The 23,393-nt window shown below is 39.6% G+C and overlaps 1 protein-coding gene across 4 annotated transcripts in view; it reads right to left on the reverse strand.

The window, feature by feature from the left end:
- Positions 1-23,393, reverse strand: part of wdr7 (WD repeat domain 7) — a 100,912-nt gene that overhangs the window by 45,185 nt on the left and 32,334 nt on the right. For 3 of the 4 annotated variants that reach the window (XM_080303620.1, XM_080303619.1, XM_026174507.2), the window contains 5 exons: positions 22,930-23,027; positions 17,288-17,431; positions 13,209-13,327; positions 9,156-9,279; positions 4,277-4,390 (listed from right to left, as the gene is read on the reverse strand). In XM_080303620.1, the coding sequence (XP_080159746.1) occupies positions 4,277-4,390; positions 9,156-9,279; positions 13,209-13,327; positions 17,288-17,431; positions 22,930-23,027 (599 nt within the window). The remainder of the gene's footprint in view (positions 1-4,276; positions 4,391-9,155; positions 9,280-13,208; positions 13,328-17,287; positions 17,432-22,929; positions 23,028-23,393) is intronic. The other variant, XM_080303621.1, reaches the window with a different exon arrangement.

The following is a 23,393-nucleotide window of genomic DNA, read 5'->3' on the forward strand; positions in this document are numbered from 1 at the left end:
ATGAGTCTATCGCCGTGGAAACAGCCTGCAGCCAAGTGATTTTGCTGCTGTAGACATCTCTGTCTTCTCCCCTTTGTCTCGTCCACTTCTCTTTTTTCCCCTTCACTCGTTTCATTTGCTTCACATTTTCTCCTAGCAAATCCAAAACATGACGAAAACCTCGAGTTCCCACAACCTCAAATGGCTATTTCTGTCTATACAAAACACAAAAACTCTATAATAAAACAATAAAACCCACAAAATCTGAAGTAAAATGTAATATTGCACATGCCCATGTGCAATATTACATTTTTTCCTGACATGAGCTAAACAATTACAGTACCACTGCTCACCATAAAGCTCCATATAAAGCTGTAAGACTGAACATAAAAACACTGCACATTAAGAGAGTATGTGTTAGTGTAAGTGTAGTCTGTATGTGCATGAACAGCTCTGATGGTTGATGGGATGAGCCTAAATTAATCCTAATTACATCTTCAGTCTGCCTTAAACCGTTTGTTCCCCTCTCTGGGCTCTGTATGATGTCACACAGAGCAGATATTCACTGAATGGTCACCTTGGGGACACAGCTCAATTGCAAATATGTAAAATATGCTGGAGCTAAAACCGATAACACAAACAGAAGATGAATTAGAGGGCTGCACTGAGTTCTACTATAAGATGGATAAAGGAATAATTCAAACTACTCTGGTAGAGTCAAAGTATAAAAACATAGAGATGGAAATAAGCGTCACAGAGTGAAATCAGCAGTGCAGCTCCATCGAGTTAGTGTCATGTTTTGTTTTGTTTTTGTAAAAGTTTCGTGAAGCTGCACAGAGCACACGAGGAAAACAGGAAGTCATGGACAGAAATGACAGACCGCATGCAGACAAAATGTTCCACTCTGTGCAGACTCACAATTTGTGAATTCTTGAGGTAAAACCCGTTTGCCAACTTTTAACATGAAGCAACGGAAATCATACACACATGTAGGGCTGTTCGATATAATGAAATATATCGGATGACGATATAAAAACATCTATCATTTTGTTTTACGCTATCGTTTGTTTCGTGGTGTCGCAAAATAAACTGTTTACGGCAATATTTTTTCATCGTTTTGATGGTCACTGTAGTGGCTATATTAATTTCTCTTATTATCCTTATCTTTATAATCTCTTCTGCTATTTGCATGTTCTTTACTGTAAATTCCTAAGTTAATTTGTAAATTTTTGTAGTAAATTGTAAATATTGTAGAACTTTTCTTCTGTCATTTAATGGTCGGGCATTGTACAGCTACAAGCATTTCACCCCCATGTCATACTGTGTATGGTTGTGTGTGTGTGACAAATAAAATTTGAATTTGAATTTTGAATTTGAATTTAAGTTCTCTCTTTCTCTTATATTTAATATGACCACACTACTGACAGACAAGCGCCTGTTTTTATGTGAAGTCTTTAGCAACAACGACAGTAAAACCATCGCGTGTCCGCTTGTTTATTTTCCACCTTTCACAATAAAGCTCAAGATCCTTTTGAGACGTTTCAAAAGAAACTGAATCACGTGAAAGAGTATGCAGAGTAGTTACGAATGAGAAGCAAAAAAGAGCCATCAGGTGTTAAAAAATAAACCTCAGACTCAATAGTTAGAACAGGCTTTTCCCCGCAGCATGCTGTGTAATAAATACTCAAAGAAAACTGCGGCTGTTACAACTTATGTCTAAAAATATTCAGTTTCATGCATCGGTTAAGACGCTCAACTCCAGGTACACGACGCTCAGCTGGAAACACTTCACGCAAGTCGAGCTGCCCGAGATTCACAGAATTTACAGAAAATGTTACATTTTTGTGATTTATATCGTTATCGGACAATGGATGTATATGATTATATCGGGATATGAGATTTTGGTCTCATCGCACAGCCCTACACACATCGTTTTTCATATGAACCCATTCAAATTATAACTGCAATTTCAGTACATGGTAATGTTAAATACCGTGTAGAAATCCAAGTAGTGAGTTTATATACACTGAAAATATTTATATGACAGGTTTCCAAATGGAGAGTGCGTTCATTCATAACAATGTTAAAAAGTTCAATTATAAAAACCACAAAAGAAACAAAGAGGCAAAAGTTCTTCCTCCACAGAAGAATAAGGTTCAGGTTGCTCTGTGTTTGAGGTTTCTGCTAACAGATTTAATCCTGCAGAGACCGAATGAAAAGAGAAAAAAAAAAACAACCCACAGCTGTCAATAAGAGAAAAACGAGCTGAGAGAAATGATAAATTGTCAGACACATCTGTGATATTGACTGGTCTGAGAGAAGGATGGAGGATGGAGGGAAGAGGAAAAAAGGTGGTGCAGACAGTGAGACAGCGTTAGGCACTGGGTTTTTTTTCTTTATTACAGAAATGAATGTCTTTAAAATATTTAGACAAATGAGTCAATCCTGCTTTATTGTTCTGTGATTCTGGATGCAAAAACTGCTGATGTGTAGGAAGAAAAATAGAAATGCAGTGCTTAAATGTGTTTATCTTAGAGTGGAGAATCGTTCTATGTGTGTGTCTGTCACAGTTAAACATTCAGGGTATATGTGGCAAGGATAAATGGACTGGAAAGTGTGTGCATGTGTGTTTTTCTACCTGTACTGCAGGTGTGAGTTGTTTCCTGGGGAGAAGTGCTTCTCACCTTACTGTGTGTGTGTGTGTGTGTGTGTGTGTGTGTGTGTGTGTGTGTGTGTGTGTGTGTGCGCGCGCTACACTAAACTGCTTTTAACACCATGCAGGTCACAGTACACGGGTATTACATGCAGGCATTGATTAGGACATGCGTGCACACAAACACTAATGCTTATCCTCCACTCAGAGTCAGCAGAGCAAAACACCTGAATTCAGCTGGAGATAAATAATAAATGACTTCTTCATGTTTTTTTGGAATCAAACCAGATGAGACTTCTCAGGTCACGGAGGGGAAAAATGAGCCCTTAATTGTAATCCTCAAACACCGGAGAGGTTCACGAAGAACAGAAGAAAGTCTGAAGAGGTTAAAGCTACAGCATCGTATGAAATGGGTTTCAGCTTGTGATCATGGGACAAAGCAGGGATGCTTCAAGAGACTTGAATTTCCTTGTCAAATATTGCGTGGGTATTTGCTGAAATTTTAATCTGCACACACAAGATTCACATTAGATTGCAGAGTGTGGTCACTGTTCTTTCTTTCCTTGGAGGTCAGCATCCACACGGCAACTCGTTGGCTGATTATGGCTGACTTCACATCACAGAGAGATAGCTAGGCTGCTGGTTTTTTAGGACAGTGTTCAGAGTTTTGCTCAGAAAGCAGCTGGACGTTCTAGACAAAACTGTCACTGCCTTCTAAACTACGACTGCAGCAATATGCTAGTGACCAAAGCAATCTGCAACTTTTAACAACTGGAATAAACGGTAGATGCACTTGGTCTTATACAGTCCTGTTCTACTCTAATTGAGCCCTCATGCCAATGAACGAATTGCAGAGCATAGTGGTGTTCAGTATCATGCCCAAGGATACTGTGGCATGCAGAGATTGAACCACCAACCCTCCAGTTACTAGATGACCCTCCTCTTCCTTCCTGAGCCCAATGCAGTCTCATGACCAGTGGTTGCCAGATGATTGCAGACCAGTCGTACCTGTGCAACTGGATCCTGATCCACTTTATTCAACATTGTCACTACACATGACTGCAAAACCTCAATAAGTAGCTGAGCAGTAGTAACTTTCCTACTTTCTTTTTCTCTCATCTATATCATTTGGCTAAGAATTACACTTTGGATCTCTGCGTTTAAATAAATGAATGGCCTGGTCTTCACAATTCACAAAAAAACCCAACAAGCGAGGCCACGAAAGGTGAACTGCGATATAGTGAGGGAACACTGTACCCTGTGTGTACCCACTTAAATAGACGCAGTAGGCTATTATTAAAATCATTAACTTCTACAGTTACAAAGCCCATCACATCAAAAATTGGAAACCTGGCCCACTCCCAGTATACCATAAGAAAAATGAGCTTTACCAACTAAAATTTCTGGTTCCAGCTAGCAGTGAAAGCATTCAAAGCATTTATTTTTAGATGTTTACAGTCAGTCTAAGGCAACTTGATGAGTGTGGGAACAACCAATTCAAACCACGACCAACCAAGTTGCAGCTCTACAGTTTCTATTATTTACTCCTGAGATGGGTAAAAAAACAAAAAAACAAAGAATACCAAAGAAGTGTGCGTACTTTAATCCTATTTTCCCTGCTTAGAAAGAAATTTGTGCTCTTACCTGCTGTGATGTCATCATCAGTGACATCCATTTCCTCCTCAGGAGCCTTGGTTTCTACTGGCTGAGCCTCTGGTGGCGGCAGGGCTGGAGGGGGAGTGTCGGTGGTTGTTCCAGCTGAGGAGAAAGAGACAAAACGGTTCAGTGCAGTCCGTCCAACGAGCACAACCCAGGTTACTATTATAGATATAATTTACACATCTCCCCTCAGTGCATCATAGCAATTATAAAGTGCATGCAGTTCGATAATTTAACCATTAAAAACTACCCCACTGGATTCAGAAAAAAAATGTTTATATTAAATTTAGGCAGTAAAAAGTACCCCAGTAGAATGTAGTTTACTGCTCAAATCTTTTAGATTAAGCCAATAAGATAAATTTGTCAATAAAATTTACTGTGACAGATTTAAGTAATAAAAACTACTCTGATAGATTTACACAGAAAAACTATGCAATTACTCAGTAAAAACTACGCAGATAGATTTAAGCAGTAAACCAAACCCTATTAGATGTAGTCAATAATAACTACACCACTAGATTTAATCAATAAAAACTACTTTGACAGAAACCAGTTGAATTAAGTTAGTTTCATGTCTGTGAACGTGACCGAACAGGTTATTCGTGACCATTTCACATTGTGCCATGAGATCAGGCTCACTGATGTCACCGACCATCAGCGTAATGGTTTGAATGTCTGTATGTCAGGATGCTCTCCACTGCGAGTTTCTGTTCTGGTCCTCATTGTTGTTATGATCAAGTTAACTGCTCTGGTTAAGCAGCAAATAAAGGCTTATTGGACGTCCTCGTATAAGCAGAATGAATAGAAACACATGGACACACACAAGGACAGGGACACGCTTTTATTTAGCGTTTTCATTTAGCTCTTATCTCTCTGTTGGCAATTAAGAGTGGCTTTTCATTAGCGGCCGGCACTAATGAATGACACTGTGCTAATGAATGAAGCAGCTTAAGGTAACAGAGACGGCACAGGGCTAATCTCTGGGAAAACAGCCTGCTTAATGAATTAAGAACCACAAAACGCTTATCAAAAACGAAGAAAGCAAAAACAAAGAAATATATTCCTCTTCCTTTTTTTAAAGAAAAAAAAATGTAATCAACAAAAAAAGAAAAAGTTAAATGGCACAGTTTCATAAGGCTTCTTCAGTACACCAATAAAATTAACTGTAATTACACTGTGTGTAATTACATTGATTAATCCAGGTTAACATGTGCTTCATGTTCCAATTAACCTGCTCACACACACAGCTGACAGCTCAACATAATGACTTCGTATCACACACCCACACACACACACACACACGGTGACAGAAGGCCAATACACAGCCCGGCAGTTGATTACCTGTCTCTGACATTAAAGTGATAAAAACTTAATTGGATTTAATTAAAACATAACTGATGTTTTACTGTGAATGAACAAAAGGCCTGCGGAGAGCGAAAAAAAACAAAAACAACCCTCGCTTCAGTTTCTATTTGCATGTTTCCCTCTCTGAGCAGGCGGTTTCACGCCACAGATAATGGTGGTTACATCCATCTTTTATATACAGTCTGTGACCCTCGAGGCTGCTGCTTGGCCTGAAGGTGGCCCAGTTCTCGTGTTCTGCATCTCCAGCACACACATCGTGCACACCAGCTGGGCTATAACCTCCAACTTAACTGTCCTGGTTGGAAGAATGAAAATGAGAGATACAAGAGCTGAGGGAGAAGAAGAAAGAGGAGGAGAGGGAAGTGGAGGAGGGGTGGCGAAGGAGGGGAGGAAAAGGAGGGGAGAAGAAGGAGGGGAGGAGAAGGAGGCGTTCTGCCCTGCTCCAAGGTCAAGCTTGTCATGTCAGCCATGACACATTGCTCCCAGCATGCCTTGTTAACCTCCAGGACCTCCTCCTCCTTGTCCTCCTTCTCTTCGTTTCTTCTGACTGTTGCTCCCTGTATTCATGTTTGAGACCCACACTTCCTGTTCTTCTCCTGTTTCCCAACCTCTACTGCTCTTTCACTATAGTTTTAAATCATCAAGAGAGATTCATCTAAAGGAGGACTCACATAAGGATGACTGGAATATTTTTAGTTCAGATCTGTCTTATATAAGATGATGCAAGGGAGTTTCATCTTCAGCCTCTATTGTTGTACTGTAGTCCTGATATTTTAACTTTGCACTACAATGTTTCTGCTTGCTTGATTCTGTGTTTTAGACATAAGAAGAAAAGGAAGAGAGGAAAAAAGGTTTGAAGAGATGAGAGATGAAGAGAAATGGAATGGATGATTGAGGCACTAAAACCTACTCCAGTAAATTTAGGAACTACTATGTCAGATTTAGTCGATAAAGACTACTCCATTAGATTAAGGGACTGAAAACTACTCTTAGATTTAGGAAGTAAAAACTACTCTTTACTTCCTAAGTCTAATTGAGTAATCTGTTAGATTTAGGAAGTAAAGACTACTCCGTTAGATTATGGGACTAAAAACCACTCACTACTCACTAAATCTAACCAAGCTGCTACTTGGTTAGATTTAGGCAATATTACTGACCATCTTTAGGGACTAAAAATTTGTGAATTACATGTAGGAAACGATCATGATTTTTGATGATTTTTAGACACTTTCATGCTCTTGAACATGAAGAAACAGGGTTTTCAGTGTGACTATTTACAGAAAAGCTGGGAAAAATGTGTAGGAAAGGATGAAGGAAAAAAGGGAAGACGCATAAAGAGGGGGGAGAGGGAGACTTTGAACAGCAGGTTGATTGGAGTTAAAAAAAAAAAAGTAACAATCTGGATGTTCGAGGTAGACTGAGAAGCAACAACGGAGAAAAGCAAGAGAGAAAAGGGGGAAACAGAGTGCTCTTCAGTGATCAAAGAAACAGCTGCTTCACATATCCACCATTTGACCCTGAAAATTGGAACAAGGAACAAAGCTCAGGGACTTTGGTTAATGAAGTGTGTGTGAATATGAGAGCTGTGTGTGTGTGTGTGTGTGTGTGTGTGTGGTCCCTCAGTACCCTGCCTCACAGCTCCTGTAGCTATGAAAGACCTGTTTTCAGTTTTTGTTTTGTTTGTTTGTTTTAATTGTTAACAGCAGCTTTGCCACTCATGGCTTTCCAGATATAACCAGACCTCCCGTCTGCAGGTAAACAGCTCCACGCAGCCACTTTCTGATGATAAAACTACTTTCCCAAAACAATGTGCTGCTCCACACCATCACAGCAGTGATGATGGAGACTCTGTGGACAGTTCATTTCTTCCTCTGAGTGGAGGTTAACAGCCCCTGTTTTCTCCGTGTTAAAGCCTTTTAAACACTTCCAGGAGAGCTGAAAGGTCAGGCACGGCTGCTGCTGTTTGTGTGTGTGTTGTCAAGTTGGCTCCCTGCTGCGACGGAGGGACTCGGCTCAGTGACATTTCCTCTGCACTTAAGCCTAACAGATAAATACAGGCGACTCTCTACCACACTGGTCAGATAGCACAGGTCTCACTAAAGGTCTCATCCCACCCTCGTGCACTCTGACAGTTTGGTCAGAAACATACACACGAGTAACCTACTGAGATAATTTTCATGGTAGGGGTGGTCATAGCCATCCAAATAACAATAACATGGATAGTAGCTGATATTGTCAGCTACTATCGTGTCCTCTCGTTTCCAAAATAGTTAGATTTTTGTCTCTAGGACAAACGGTAAACGACTTATGGTAATTGATGAAAAACACTCAGACCCAAATTTCTGAGATGTGTTTTGCTGAAGGTGCTGGTCAGCATCTTTACATCTTTACTAACAGTAGAAAATCATTTAATCAGTTAATCAATGGGTTTTGTGCAGAGAAAAAAGTTTGGGTTTTAAGTTGCGGTAATTACTGTAAACCAAAGACTGATCCAAGAAGAGCCTCAGGGTTCAGAGGACGTCTCCAGAGGATTCAAACACATCTCCAACTGTCCCCTGGAGATCCAGGATTTCCAGGACCAGCAGGAGTCATCTTTCTGCCTTTTCCAGTCCTGCTATGCAGCACACAGCTCAAATTCAATGACCCTTTAACCTCCTTTTCCACCCGCCTCCATTCTCCCTCATCCCTGGAGGTCACCAGTCCATCACTCCCCTACACATAGGCACCACCCCTGCCTGCGGTACTGCTGTGGTAACACAACACTGACCGGTGCCCGTTTCCACGGCAACTGTTCCCCCGAGAAACCCTTAGCATCCTCAGCAACCACAGGGCGACTCCTGAACACACACACACACACACTGCATTTTAGAGCGCCGTTTCTAGTAAAAGAACGTAGAGATTCACCTTTCTTCCCATCAGCAGGTCTAACTATAGACAGAGAGGGAGACCAGGGAATAGACAGAGCCGGAGACAGAGTGGCAAAGCAAGAGAGACGGCGGTAAAGAGAGACGGCACTGACAGCTGCAGAAAGAAATCACCAATCAGAGTGGTTTGTGCGCCGCTATTGTGAGATATTCGTTAAAAATTTAGATGAGCTGGACAATGCTATACACGGCTTTAAAAGTCATCTTAACATATTAACAAGACTAAAAAAAAAAAGAAAAAAGAAACTGAGGTTGGTCCTTGGTTCAGCCTCCAAGTTCATTTTGTCTGAAACAGGCTACTTTAGCTTCCTTATAGTTCTCTACGACATTACAGAGAGCCAAGAGTGAAGGAGACGGAATACCTTTATTTCCCTTTTTTGTTTTTAGAAATTCTGCTAGGAAACTGCTGTGGATATTTTTTTAGTAGTAGTTTAGTAGTAAAATTGGTAGTAGTACTAATTTTTTAGTAGTAGTAACCAATACTGATACAAATACCTTGAACTTATAAAGGCACCTTATAAAAGGGACCGCATCATATCACGATTGATTTGATTAGCACACAAAGTGATACTTACGGGAGCTGACTGTGTCGACATACTGGGGCAGATATGGAGCCCACATGTCAATGGTTTCTTTGCGTCCTGACTGGCCGATCCTCCTCAGTTCAGCTAAGAGAAGAGCTTGGGCTGCTTCTCGTACCTGAAACCACAAACACACTAAATCACTGTGAATTAAAAACAATATCACATGTTATTATTTACCGTATTTTCCGCACTATAAAGCACACTTAAAATCCTTTAATTTTCTCAAAAATCGACAGTGCGCCTTATAATCCTGTGCGCCTTGTGTATGAATTCTGGTTGACTTGACCTCGAACAGATTTTATGTAGCACACGGCGCTCAAACATCTGTCAAAAAAATGTTTTAGTACGACTTTGGTAAGCTATGAAGCCGCACCGCTTGATGGATTGTCGGAGCATTACAACTACCATAGTCAGGAGCCTTGCAGAGTAATCTGGGTCCAAAACTCCGTCTGCTTCAGGTCCCAAAGTCAAATGAACCCTGCGGCATCACTGAGAGTTAAAAACTGTCTAAATTTTTCATCTTTACTAAAATGATCAGCGTTGCTGCTTTACCAAGTGTAGCAATTAAGCTTAACATTCAGGCATGAAAACATAATTTATTAAATTAAACGGAGTTAGCAGGAAGTAGTTTCCACCTAAACATGATATAGCATGTTCTGACTGAGAGATTTCTGAAAAAATTCAAACGTACAGCTCTGCTATCACTTCCAACATAAATGAAGAGAGGAAACTAAACAGCAGTGACGTTTGTAGGGTTACTGAAGTTGGGCTAGCTGGTATATAATGATGTGCTATGTGATCGCTAGTGACACAGCTATGTTAGCATAGCATAAACAGTGAAGCTGGAGGATGAATGCTAACTTTTTTCCACTTGATAAAAGTTAACATGAGGGTTTCTTATGGTTAGGGACAAATGTAATCGCATGGCAGGATGCTGTAAACGGACCAAACTTCAGTCAGGAGAACAACTGAGATTATTCATCCACAATACGAGGTTAGTCATTAATTTACTGCAACAACATGGGAATAGAGCAGCTGCGTGAGAATTCAACATTAACATTAACATTTTGGACTACCTCACCGACCGACCACAGTATGTGAGGACTCAGGGCTGTGTGTCGGACAGGGTCGTCTGCAGTACGGGGGCCCCACAGGGAACGGTTCTGGCTCCGTTCCTCTTCACCATCTACACTGCAGACTTCTCCCACAATTCCACCCAGTGCTTCCTGCAGAAGTTCTCTGATGACTCTGCAATAGTCGGCCTCATCACTGATGGGGACGACAAGGAGTACAGAGGACTGACTCAAGACTTTGTGGACTGGTGCCAGCTGAACTACCTCCAGATCAACGCCAGTAAAACCAAGGAGCTGGTGGTAGACTTCCGCAGGCACAAGCATTCTCCACTGCAACCACTGAACATCCAGGGTATGGACATTGAGGCTGTGGACAGCTACAGGTACCTTGGTGTTCATCTGAACAACAGACTGGACTGGACTCATAACTCAGACGCCCTCTACAGGAAAGGGCAGAGCAGGCTGTACCTGCTGCGGAGACTCAGGTCGTTTGGGGTGGAGGGCCCACTCCTGAAGACCTTCTATGACTCTGTGGTGGCTTCTGCTATCTTTTATGGTGTGGTCTGCTGGGGACAGGAAGAGACTGAACAGGGTGATCCGAAGGGCCAGCTCTGTTCTAGGATGCCCTCTGGACCCAGTGGAGGTGGTGAGTGACAGGAGAATGGCGGCTAAGCTGTCATCCCTGTTGGACAACGTCTCCCACCCCATGCAGCAGACTGTGACAGCACTGAGCAGCTCCTTCAGTGGGAGACTGCGGCACCCACGGTGTGGGACGGAGAGATTTCGCAGGTCTTTCCTCCCCACTGCTGTCAGACTCCACAACAAAGACTTTAACTGAACAAACACACACATCCACACATGTGCAATAACACTAAGTGCAATAATCTTTTCTGGCATCGTATTTTTACTCAGTTGTATATAGCATTCGTATTCTATTTTTATCTTATTGTATATTTTTATTCTATTTTATTCTACTGTATATAGTATATTATTTTATTCTATTCTGTACAGCTGTGTACTGTATTTATTCTTATTGTATTCTAATTTTTGCGTCATAACTTTTGCACTGTCCACTTCCTGCTGTGACAAAACAAATTTCCCACGTGTGGGACTAATAAAGGTTATCTTATCTTATCTTATCTTAATGAATCAAAGGTACGGAAGTGGAGGAAGCAGGAAGAATGAGTTGAGTAAAGTTTGACTTATCTGACTGTTTTGTTTCGCTTAATGCGCCCATGCACATTAATATTGATCAAATCAAATCTATTTATTTATATAGCACTTTTCACAGGATAAAAACCACAAAGTGCTTCACAGTAAAATCTCTTACGAAAAAAAAAAAAAAAAAAGATTCCTTCTGTCATTATATCTAATACACTCTTAGTGAGAAAGCAGAAACAGAGTCAAAATGTAACCAGTGACCTCAATGTGGACGAGATGGGCATTTTAACCACCACATCAAACCTGCTGCTTTGAGTTACACAATACTTTTTACTAGATCCTGATTTCTGTGTGGATGAACTGTTGCATAAATTAATATAATTAATGACATAAGAACATTTTAAAATATAGATATGACAAACACAAATAGAGCCATTAAAAGTAAAGATTCATAGATGACCAACTCCACTCTATTCAAAGTTTAAAGTGGTCCAAATGGCACCAACCCCAGGATGTGTAGGGATGCCTGTCAATAAAAATGGCCACACCCCTAAATTTAAGTCTTAATAAAAATCCAGTTGGATGAGTTATTAAGAAAAATTCACACCCTGTAATGTTTTTTTATGAAGGGAAAACTGAACAAAATTTATGTCTGTATCAGGCTATAAACAGCTTTATTTATGCTGTAAAGCTGGATTTTTAAACATGGGAGTCTATGCAACCAGAGATGAGCAGTAATGTGTTACTGTAATCCAATTACTTTTTTCAAGTAATGAAAAAGTAAACAGTAATTAGATTACTGTTGCTTTCCCGTAAGCACGCTGCATTACTAAACTGTGATTTTGTTTGTGAGTGTCTCATGACAATGATGTACGAGCGTGCGGCGTCCGTGGCAGCAACAGACATGTGTAGATCAACAATGGATAATATGGAGTGCGGGAGAGAGTACGACCGTGCAGAGTTTAAGCTTGGAAGTACTGACATTACTTTGAGCTTGACCCGTAAAAAGTGACAAAACCACTAGCGTCCGCTCTACACTCTGCGTGGTAAGAAAACTTATTTCTACAGCAAAAAATTTAACTTCAAATCTAAGCAAGCACCTAGCACGCTGCCACGGGAATGTGAAATTCACAGAAACACTGCTGTGGTACCGGGAAAACCTGCACCGGTCCCACTCCTGCTAAACAGGAGAAAAATAGATTTAAGAGCGATAGCACTTAGTACTACTGAATCTTTGATTTTATTTAATTTTTGCTGTGTTTTATTTGCATCTATTTGAAAGGGTGAGTGTAAGCATTTAAAATGTTTTTATTTTATATGTTGGAATATGTTTAAATGTTAAACAAATTTCTTCAAATCAAAGACTGCTGCATATAATTTAATTTTTGATTATGCAATGTGCATAAAGTTAAAAGGTTAAAACTAATTTAAAAAGCCTTTAAAATAGACTTTTTCATTTGGTTCACTTTTATACGATAGATTATGCAGAAACAATAGAATTGGGCTGAAAAGCCAATTGCTTTATTACTTATTCAGGTTGTGTATCATGTTTTTTTTAAAAGTAACTATGTAATAAAGTAACTAATTACTTTTGAAAATAAGTACTCAGCAAAGTAATTGGATTACTTTCTTGGAGAAGTAATAATTAGTAACTCATTACTATTTTGAAGTAACTTGACCAAAACTGATGGCGACTGACTCACTTTTTTTTTAGCTTGCCTCAAGTGGCCGTTAGAGGAATTGCAGTTTTTTTTTGTTTGTTTGTTTTTTCAATTTTGACTCAATTTTTCCTTGATGGCATCATACATACCTCCAGACAGCGGTCCTGCCATCTCCTCGCCAGCATCTCCAGCAGTGGCGGTCTGAACTTGTCCAAGCCAAGTAGGTCAGGGAGCATCACGCAGTGCATGGCCGCCAGCTGGCTCCATCCTGCACAAACAATCACAACCACACACACACCAACACATTTTACACAAACAGTCAGAAAAACTACAAGAACAAGTTAAAGTCTCTCTAATGCTATTGCTGTCAAATAGAAACACGGTTTTTAATGCAGTGCCTTGAAAAGGTATCCATACCCCTTCGAACTTTTCCACATTTTGTCAACCATGAACTTGAATGTATTTTATTGTGATTTTGTGTAACAGACAAACGCAAGGCATGGAATGGAGTGTATGTGTTCACAGTCGCTCTCCATCCAATCGGACTGTACTGGAGCTATTTTGCAAAGAAGAATGGGCAAATTGCACTCTAGATGTTCAAAGCTGGTGGCGACATACCTCAAAAGACTTGCAGCTGTAATTGTAGTGACAGATAGTTTGAGAAAGTATCGACTCAGGGGGCTGAATACAAATGCACAATATGAACAGATGCCCCCGATCCAGTGTTGTGTTTGTGTATCACACAAAATCCCAGTTAAGTACTTTTAAGTTTGTTGTTGTAACATAACAAAATGGAAAAGTTCAAGGGGTTACTAGGTTTTTGAAAGCCTTGAAAGTAATTTTTTTTTCTTGTTGTTGTTGTCGTCATTTTAAATCGTGGCCAAAAAACAAACTTCAGTGTCTTCTTGAGTCATCCTTGCAGAGAAAGAACATACTTAACTCACCATTTTAGTCTTTAAAAGTACATTAAAAAGTATTTTTAAAAACTTGTTTCCATGTGACAGCACTGACTTCCAAAGGAAAGAAAGAAAGACCAAAAAAAAAAAAAAAAAAAAAAAAAAAAAATCACAGTAACAACAGTCAAACACGGGATGAGAATATTATCGACAACATTATCTGCAGTCTTGGTTAGAGCAAACAAAAATTTTTTCTGCTAACCAGAGTCTGTCTGATGGAGTAAACAACAGGTATACAAAAGCCTTGTCACGATACCTTGGCATGATGAATTTAAGTGTGTGTTCTCAGCTACATGTGGGTTTTTACTTGATAACAAAAAGAAACACTGAAGGCTTTCACAATAAATGGCAGACACTAAAACGCTCCGTTTCTCAGTTGTGTGACAAAAACATTCAAAATGTCTTGGTATCGCTTTATAAGGGCTCAAAACAATGGCATATATTCATATTTCTGACCATACACCAAAGATATACACATCACCTCTTACTCATCTGTGACTTTAACTTTTTATTTGCAGATACTCAACATAAATCAAGCACCTTAATCACATATATTGGATTAATATATGGTTTCTGGACATGATGCATGTCTATGAAATGCACTTGTGTGATGGAGACTGAATGGCTGTTAGGCAGGAAAGAAATTTCATACAAATTTCTTTGCTGGGGGAACCGTATAAACTTACCTCCACCAATGAAATATCCAGATATTACAGAAAAAATAAAACGTTATTACAGAAATACTATGTAGAGGTTGACAGACTAAAGATTTCATCATATGTGACAGATATATTATAATAACTATTTTGTTTATAACATAGGAAATCAAAGCAATCAGAATCAGTCAACCTCCACATACAAATATGAATCACTGCCTTGCAAAAACTGCAGAAATTTGAATCAATTCTAGTTCCCAAAATAAAATTTTACTCCTGTTTTTTTTTTTTTTGTTAGTTTGTTTTTTAAAATCAGACTGAACTTTGGCTTGAGGATTCATTTGGTTAACAAAGAAGCATAAGCTGCTCCAGGACTGTACTCACAGGCAGCTGGCAGCATCCATTTCATATATGAGTCCTATTAAAAAGGTCAACAGCAACAACAAACAACCTCCAAAAACAATCTCCATTAACGAGTTTGTTGGTTTGTTGACAACCAATGAACTTTTGGAACAAAGCTATGCTCATCAAGGTCCCCTCCTTGTCATGGACCAGTCAGAAAATCAAATGGTGCAGAACTAACTTATATTTGAAGAACAACGAGAGAAGTGCCAAAAAATTTGAATTGTTACCTGGAGGGAATGAAGAGGAACCTGTTAATGTTTACAAGAAGAGACCGGAGTAAAAATTGTTTTGTTTTTTTCCTAAAGGGTTTTTATTTCAATAACGTATTGGATATGCTGCTTTTAGTTTTATTTAGGTTGCATTAGTTGGGTTCATGGGCTTCGTGTTACCACAACCACCTTCTAGGTGAACTGCTGCCGACAGGACAAGCTTCAGGACAAATCAGGAACAAAGCTGTGGAAGTCCAATGAAAGTTAGTGTGTGTGTGTGTGTGTGTGTGTGTGTGTGTGTGTGTGTGTGTGTGTGTGTGTGTGTGTGTGTGTGTGTGGTGTCACTTTGTTCTCTGTTAACTGTATCTACTATCTACTACAACAACTACTAGTGTAGTGTTAATTTGTTTTGCTATTACTGCAACTGCTAGTGGTAATACATATTATAGTACTTATAAACAGCATAAAAGCAACAAAGGAAGAAATTAGTTTTTGCAGGGCAGCGTTTCTGACTAAACAGCTATTGAAATAAAAAAATATATATATTCCTACATGTACTGAGAAAGAATGTGACACTGTGAGCATGCTTGCTGTCTCCCATTTGTTTTAGTGTACAAAAAAGTTAATTAGCTTTGAAAAGGAACTTGTATTCCCTTGAATTCCCTTAGACATCACAAATAATCTTTGAAAAACAAACAAAAGAACACATTCATCATATGTGTGGGAGTGAGAGCAAGCCTCCATGGTGAAATCCAAAATCCTGTTTTTTAGAAAAAACAACAAAAAAGGTTCATACAAGAAGGAAAGGAAGGAGAGCAGTAGGCTCTGACACCAGAGAAACTCCAACCACAAGTCCATGTAAAAAAGAAGCCTTAAAATCAATAATGCAAAATTTTAGTTAGCTTTCAGTTCTCTGTGTTTTTTTGTTTGTTTTTAAACGCAATTTTCCATATTGCATCTGTTTAAAAATAAATAAATTTTTAAAAAAAATTTAATAAAAAAAACAAAAACAAAAAACAGTGAGGTGGGTGTGCTGGTGTGCATTTTGCTTTCCTTTTTGATTTTTTTGTTTGTTTGGGTTTTTTTTTTTTTGTTTTTTTTTTTAAATCTCCTCAGTGAAACACTCACGTGGAAATAGCAAGCATGCAAACAGCACAGAGACACTGGAACATCAAGACATGTGGACATTCAGACAGGCGGTAGAGACAGTAGAAACGGAGCAGGACTGTATGTTACTGCCAACAGCTGGGAATAATAGAGACAACACTAGGGCATAAGGATTGTTTTCAGTGCACACTCAACTCTGTCAGTTCCAAATAACAGTAAAGTCAGCCTGTTTGCAGACGACACCACTCTTTATTGCACCAAATTTAGGAAAAGCATTAAATCATTTTAGAGCTGCTGACATGTTAGCAGCTTCTTGTGGAGTATTTCACATTTACAAATCATTAAATTTGTAACAGATTGGCCCAGAATTGCAATTTCAACAAAATTGCAAAGTGCAAGGCTTGGAGAAATAATCACTTGCTTGGTAAGCCAGATTTTACAAATTTACTCTACCTCTTCCTATGCAAAGTTTTTTGTGACATGCAGATTAACCTAATTCCTTCAACTGACTGGGCTGAAAGTGGACTAAACAGGTAAAAAGATAGCAGCGCTGTAGACAAAAAGGACATAGGACACTCAGGGAAAAAACTAAACACAACAAAAATGGAGCTAGATACCAAAACTGGCTGCAGTGGAAAACAGGACTGGTGCAAGAGAAGAGAAATGAGGTGATCCAAGGCGAGGTGAGGGATTATAATCACATAAAGAGAAAAGTCAAGAGAGATAAGAAGAAAACACTAAAAGAGGGAAGGTCAGAGAATAACTCATAAAAGAAAAGAAATTAGGGGGACAGATTCAAATAATAAAAAAGGACAGGAGGCAGTGAAAAAGATCTGGGAAGCAGAAGAAGGCTCTGAGACTTTTCCTAAGTGGCAGCCGTCAGTTCAGTCAGTACCTTCGTTGACTGAGAGGATGTTATGAGAAGCAGGCCCGGGGCTGGGGTAGCCAGGAGCCCCCTGAGGGAGTCCCCCAGGGGCTCCCAGAGCCCCAGCAGAGGCGGCAGCAGCAGCAACGGTGTTGGCTGCAGGAGCTACAGCAGCTTGTAAAGGAAGAGAAGGAAAGAAATAGTCAAGAAGGAAAGAACAGTTGAGAAAGATGTGAATATATTAAGTACCCAACAGAGAGAAGAGACAAGCAGTTTGACAGGAGGGAAGAAGAAATGAAGTTACAACAAAAGAACAGCAGAAAAAAAGAGAACAGCCAGAGGTTAGAAAATAATGTTTCCTTTTCAAATTGAATTAAGTTCTTCTGCTTGAAAATATGCAAATAAAAGTAAAATCAAAAGTAGTTCATCTTATTTGGTAAACAAAAGAAAAATGTGAAAATGGCCTTGATAACCAAAGGATTGGAAATAATGGATCAAAGGCGAACATTAGTGTTTAGCTATGTCAAATTTCCCCACAGATAGGATAAAACGTGGACGTAGCGAGCCAAGTCATAATATTGAGCCTTGTTTTGAAATGGGGTGCCTAATTTTTCCAAATAAACTCACCTAGATACTAACAGCAGTGTAACTAAATGCTCTGAGTTCTCATTCTTTTCAAAATAAAAGCCTTCAACTATTTACTGGATGTGCTCAAGCTGTTTAAAACAATAAACAAACACATACAACAAAGTGACATAAGTAATTGCAAGATTAAAAAAAAGTTAATTCAAACCAACAAAAATAAATGAAAAAATAAAAGTCAAAGCAGATTATAAAATAAATTATAAATATAAATTGTTAAACAAGACTGAAAACTCACATAACTGTCAAAATAAAAACAAGAGAAACGAAGATGGACACTGTATTTCCCAGCAAGAATTCAGTGAAAGCAATAAAACACCACCCAAGCAACCAACAGCTAAAAGAAAGTTTTCAGACTATAGTACCATTTTTTTTAACCCTTTTCAACCTGGAACAATCAAAAAACCCCAAACAAACCCCAGTTACTTTAAGTCTACAGGTAAAAATGTTATGCACCCAGTGTAATTTTAATAATTTCATGAACCAGAACTACAAACCTGAAACCTTTAAGGCACTTTAGTAAAAGTTAAACCTCATTGATATACACCATTTTAAAAAACATTTCTTTAGTCCTTAGATACACAGAAAATTGTTCTTGATCAAGTTCTTGATAACAAAGTTAATCTAGTACAGAGGAAACATGAAGCACAAAGACAACAAAGGAAACGGAGAAACATTACTTCAGTAGAAAAGTAGAAAGAAAAAAAATGGTTGAAGAAAGAAACCCTGTAATACAAAAGAGAGATTGAATGGAAGTAAGTGAAAGAAATCCTGAAGGGAGTGGTGTTTGTGCAGAGAACAGGCAGCAGGCTGAAGCCATGCAGTGAGCAATGAAAAGAGAGGAAGAGACAGAAGAGGAGAATAGGGAGAAAAAAAAAGACTGAAACAGTAAATGATCAGTTTGAGGTAATTAGACAGCAGTTTGCCAGTACACAAGGAGCAGTAAATGTTTATTTGTCCATCTTAAACCAGTTTTAGCTGGCAGGTTATCTCCTGAGCATTGTAGCATGATTTAAATGTTGGTTTAATAAAATACTAATACTTATATAGATGATATAGAGCTATTTATGTCTAAGCTGAATATTTCTAAAGCATATATTGAAATGATTTACTTTACGAGAAGAAGAAAGAAGAAGGAGAGCATACGATGAAGAGTAAGGTGGAGGAGAAGGAAGATGAGAAGGCGAAAGAAAAGACATTAAAAAGCAACAAGAGGAAGGGAAAAAAGAAGAGATGGCGAGGGGAAGAAGTGAACAACAAAAAGGGAAAAGGGAGGAACAGGAAAAGATGATAATGAACTAGTAGAAGAAGCAGAGAAAGAAGAAAAACAAGAAGGATGGGGATAAAAACAAGGAGGAGAACCCAAAGGAGAAGAATGTCTTCTCCTTCACCTCCTCCCCAAAGGAAAAGAAGAAAAGAGAATGAGAAGAAGGTGGAAAAGAGCACAGGAGAGGAGGAGGAGGAGAAGAGAGGAAGGAAAAGAAGGAAAATTCAATAAGTAGAAGAAAAGAGGAACCAGAAGAAAGAAGATGATTGCTATAAAGTTCTTTTAAGAAAAGCAACCAGCATTTCCATTCTGTTATTTCCAGTCTGAACTTGTGTGACAAGTTCAGCATAATATGAAGGTAATATTCTTCATGACTTTATTAAATGAAGTTTACTTTACTTTTTTTGGGAAAGTAAATTAATAAATCAGACGATTCTGAGGGGGTCAGGTGGGAGACACTGATTGGATTTTCACAGATTGACCCTTGAAGGCAAACATTCACTATTAGAGTGTTAAATATGGAAACTTTTGACAAAGAGAGAAAAAATGTAATATAGAGACAGAATTTGAAAGCTCTTTTGCACCTTGTCGTGAACATGATAATAAAATACTAAGTGTGTGCCATTTTTTTTTTTTTGGGGGGGGGGTCCTTAAAAAAAAAATCATGCGTGGACTCCCTGCTCTCTCTGTTCATCTCTCTGCTTAACTGGAGTATATTAGAGGGGCCTCCTCATTTATTTCCATGTGAAAAGAGACGGTGAGCAGGGTTAACAGCACTGCTCTTCTTCACAAAGCCACACACACACACCACGCAGGAGTAGCTGGCTAAGCAGAGGTCACGGCCGAGCGTTCCCTCTGAATGGCGGTGAATAGGCGTGTGGCGTGAATAAGTCCACGCGCTTGTCACGCTTGGCCTCCATTAAGCCGTGACAATGGCACAGAAACCCTGCCTCCACCCAACACCCGAGGGTGCCACTTATAGCACACGCTTGTGTGTGTATGCATGTGGACCTGATTTTTAGCGGTGTGTATTTGTAGGTATTGAGGCTGTTGCTGTGTGGTAGGCAGATGTGTGTGTGGGTGGGGAGCAGGCAGATGGTGACAGCTGGTTAAAACATCCCCTACAGTGAAGCAGAGCAGGTTTCTCTGTGCAAACCTGTAAATCTCTCCCTCTTTTTGCCTTGTTTAGGCGTTTGATCATCCAGCTCTTACAGTTATGGTCAAGAAAACAGCCCACAAAGTTACAGAGATACCACATGGGGAAGCAACAGAATATATTTTAGTAAAGTTTTTCTGGGATGCACAGAGGAATCATTCACTGACTTCAAATATAAGCATTTCCAATCACAGAAGTTGTTCATTCGACTGTTTACTGATCTGCCACAGACGTGATTAACCTTTGCTTAAGATAGAGGCTGATTTCCACTTACTCAGAGGCTGTGGGGTCAGGTGGTAGAGTGGGTCATCTACTAGCAGTCGGGTCCAATAACAGCAGACTTATACAATTCAACACCAAAACAAAATAATTATTCCACATTATTAAACTTGAACTAGTTTGTGTGGTGGAAAAGAAATGCCAACTGGTTGTAAAATGCTAACATGGTGGCAGATCATTTATTTAAAATGGTAACATTTTAATTTGTTGATTACACACAGTAATGTGTGATGTGGTAGGATGTTTGCAGAGTAGCCTACGAATATCACAGCTACATTATGTTAGCTTCAGCATTTAATGTGAGCCATTGCAAATATTTTAGCCTATGAAAAGAAGCTGACTTCATTTCAGTGCCAGCTGTTTTGGACAAAATGATGAACTGCATTTCAGGATAACGTAAGGAGGACAATATTTTGGATGTTGTTACTATGACCTGAAGCTTACTCAGCTTGAATTCTTTGAACATGTCTGGATTTTTTTTTAAGTGCTTCTCTGAACTGGAAGTATTTCCTCCCTTGGTCTGAAAAAGACAATAACATAATTTTCTCTTCACTTCTTGTGAATCCATTATCATCCCTTGGTAACCACCCCTCGAACACTGCCTTTGCTATCACTGAGTTAGAGCAGAGCTATCATGGAAACTGAGCAAATCTTTTGCTTTTGGGCCGTTTTCATTTTCAGCATCTACAGACAGTCTAGAACACTTGGGGTTGTATGGTGCCCCCGTCAGTTCTGGATATACAGCCTTGGTGGTACCAAAGAAAAACAAGTAACATTGCATTCACAGAATTTTGGTATCAAACCGTACCGTAAGTATTGGTTCTGGCGACATCCCTCTCATCTACTAACTGGAACGACAGTAGTTCTATCCCTGGCTCCTTTAGTCTGTATGTCAAAGTATTGTTGGGCAAGACACTGAACCATGAGCTGCATCCACTGAAGTGTGTGTGTGACTCAATGTTAGGCAAAGAAACAAAAGCGCTTGCTAGAATGTGTGTGTGACTGGGTGAATGAGTCTTGTAGTAAGAAAGCTCAGTGTGAGTAGAAAAGCACTTCCTAAGCACAGTCCATTTACCACTTTACTTCTTGTGCTGCCATTTTTCCAACCCTCCTGGAGGAGACTAGATCAACTCAAAGAGAGTAAAAGTTTGTTTGGATTTCACCACTAACTAACGTAGAGGTCATCCAAATGACTCCGGCTGTGGTGAAGGACTATGGATAATTAATGGACACCTACCTCTGCACCACTTACTCAATACTTTTTCTAACAGCTGTGCTTCTAACATCAAACACAGATACAAAATATTGTTTTTTTATGAGCTGCTTTTTTGTGTTTGTTCTTTGTTACTGTTTTTGGAGGGTTATTTCTTTTTTTTTTTTTTTTGTATTTTTTCATGCCGATAAAAAAAACCCAAAAAAAACAGCCATTTCCCCAAATTTGGGATAAACAAAGTACATTTTATTCACAAAATCATTAAGGCAAAGAAAAAAGAAAAAAACCCAACACTGAGGTGCAAGCATTATTCCGAAAATGTGCCTGTGGGGTTTTGTTTTGTTTTTTAACACTGATTTTGAACATGACTTCATTTGCTTTTAACCTAATTCAGAAGAAACCCCCTGGCCTAACACTGAAAACTCCAGAATGGCTCATTTGTAGCGAGAACATGATCCGACCTCAATCTGACCCAGTTTCATATAAACTTCTTCCTGTAAACAGGAATGCTTTGTACGCTTTGCATGCTGGGATGCATCACAGCACACAAACTGTAACAGAACACTCACTAAGACAAACAACAAATGCTGCCCATAGCCCAGCGTAATTCGTCCTGTATTTAGTTTTGTTTCTTCACTCTTCTCACAGGGTTTGTAGTGCACAAACTCAGACTTATTCGGACCAAAGTAAAGTCAATTCACACAACTATGAACAAACACCGGTCATTTTAGGTTTTTGCGCTAATCTGTTTTGTGTTCACAGTGAATCTCTGAACTTGTGATGACAACTGAGTCAAAGAAAAACCCTTCAAAGCCATTAAAGCAGAGCACTGCCACCCATGCTACCCTTATCAGAGCACAGTCCAGAGAACCCAGATGCAAAGCTGCAGTCATATGTTTGTACTTTGAAGTTCAACAACTGCAAGAGAGCCCTTTAAAGACCTGCTGACTTTGGAAACAACAGCAGCTTCCTCCTGTGATATTTTTGTTTCTTTTCTTCAACCCTCGGTGGGTTTTATTGCCAGTGGGCTGCATTATCAAACCCCACCTCCCTCCTTCCCTCCCCACAGGGCCCCAGGGGTGTTCGAAGCGAGCGCCACCTCCTTTTGTAGTTACCTTGTTTGATCTGGGCCTGTAGCGCCGGGTTGGAGGGCTGAGGGGGGGCGGCAGGCGTCCGGCGAGGAGTCTCCGGGGTTCCTCCTGGTCTGGGAGGCCTGGAGGAGGATCACAAAGAGAGGGCATGAAATATTAAAGCAGCAGGGAGCAGAGAGATGGGCCAATGCACAGACAGAGAGACACACAGAGACACACTCACACACACACCACTAAAATTCAAAGAAACACACAGAAACACATGCATTCATAAAAACCAGGAGTTCACATACGCAAGATTCTTATTTCTTTTTCCTGAAACCAGCTGAGTGTGTGTGTGTGTGTGTGTGTGTGTGTGTGTGTGTGTGTTTTTCAGGCTCCAGCCTATTGAATTTTGGTTGGAGGACACAGTCCTCTGTGAACAGACTGGAGGCGTCTAACTTTCAGAGGCACACAAACACTTCCAATACAACAATCCACTGGGTGAT

Source organism: Astatotilapia calliptera, chromosome 7, assembly GCF_964374335.1.
Source record: "Astatotilapia calliptera chromosome 7, fAstCal68.1, whole genome shotgun sequence".
NCBI lineage: Eukaryota > Metazoa > Chordata > Actinopteri > Cichliformes > Cichlidae > Astatotilapia > Astatotilapia calliptera.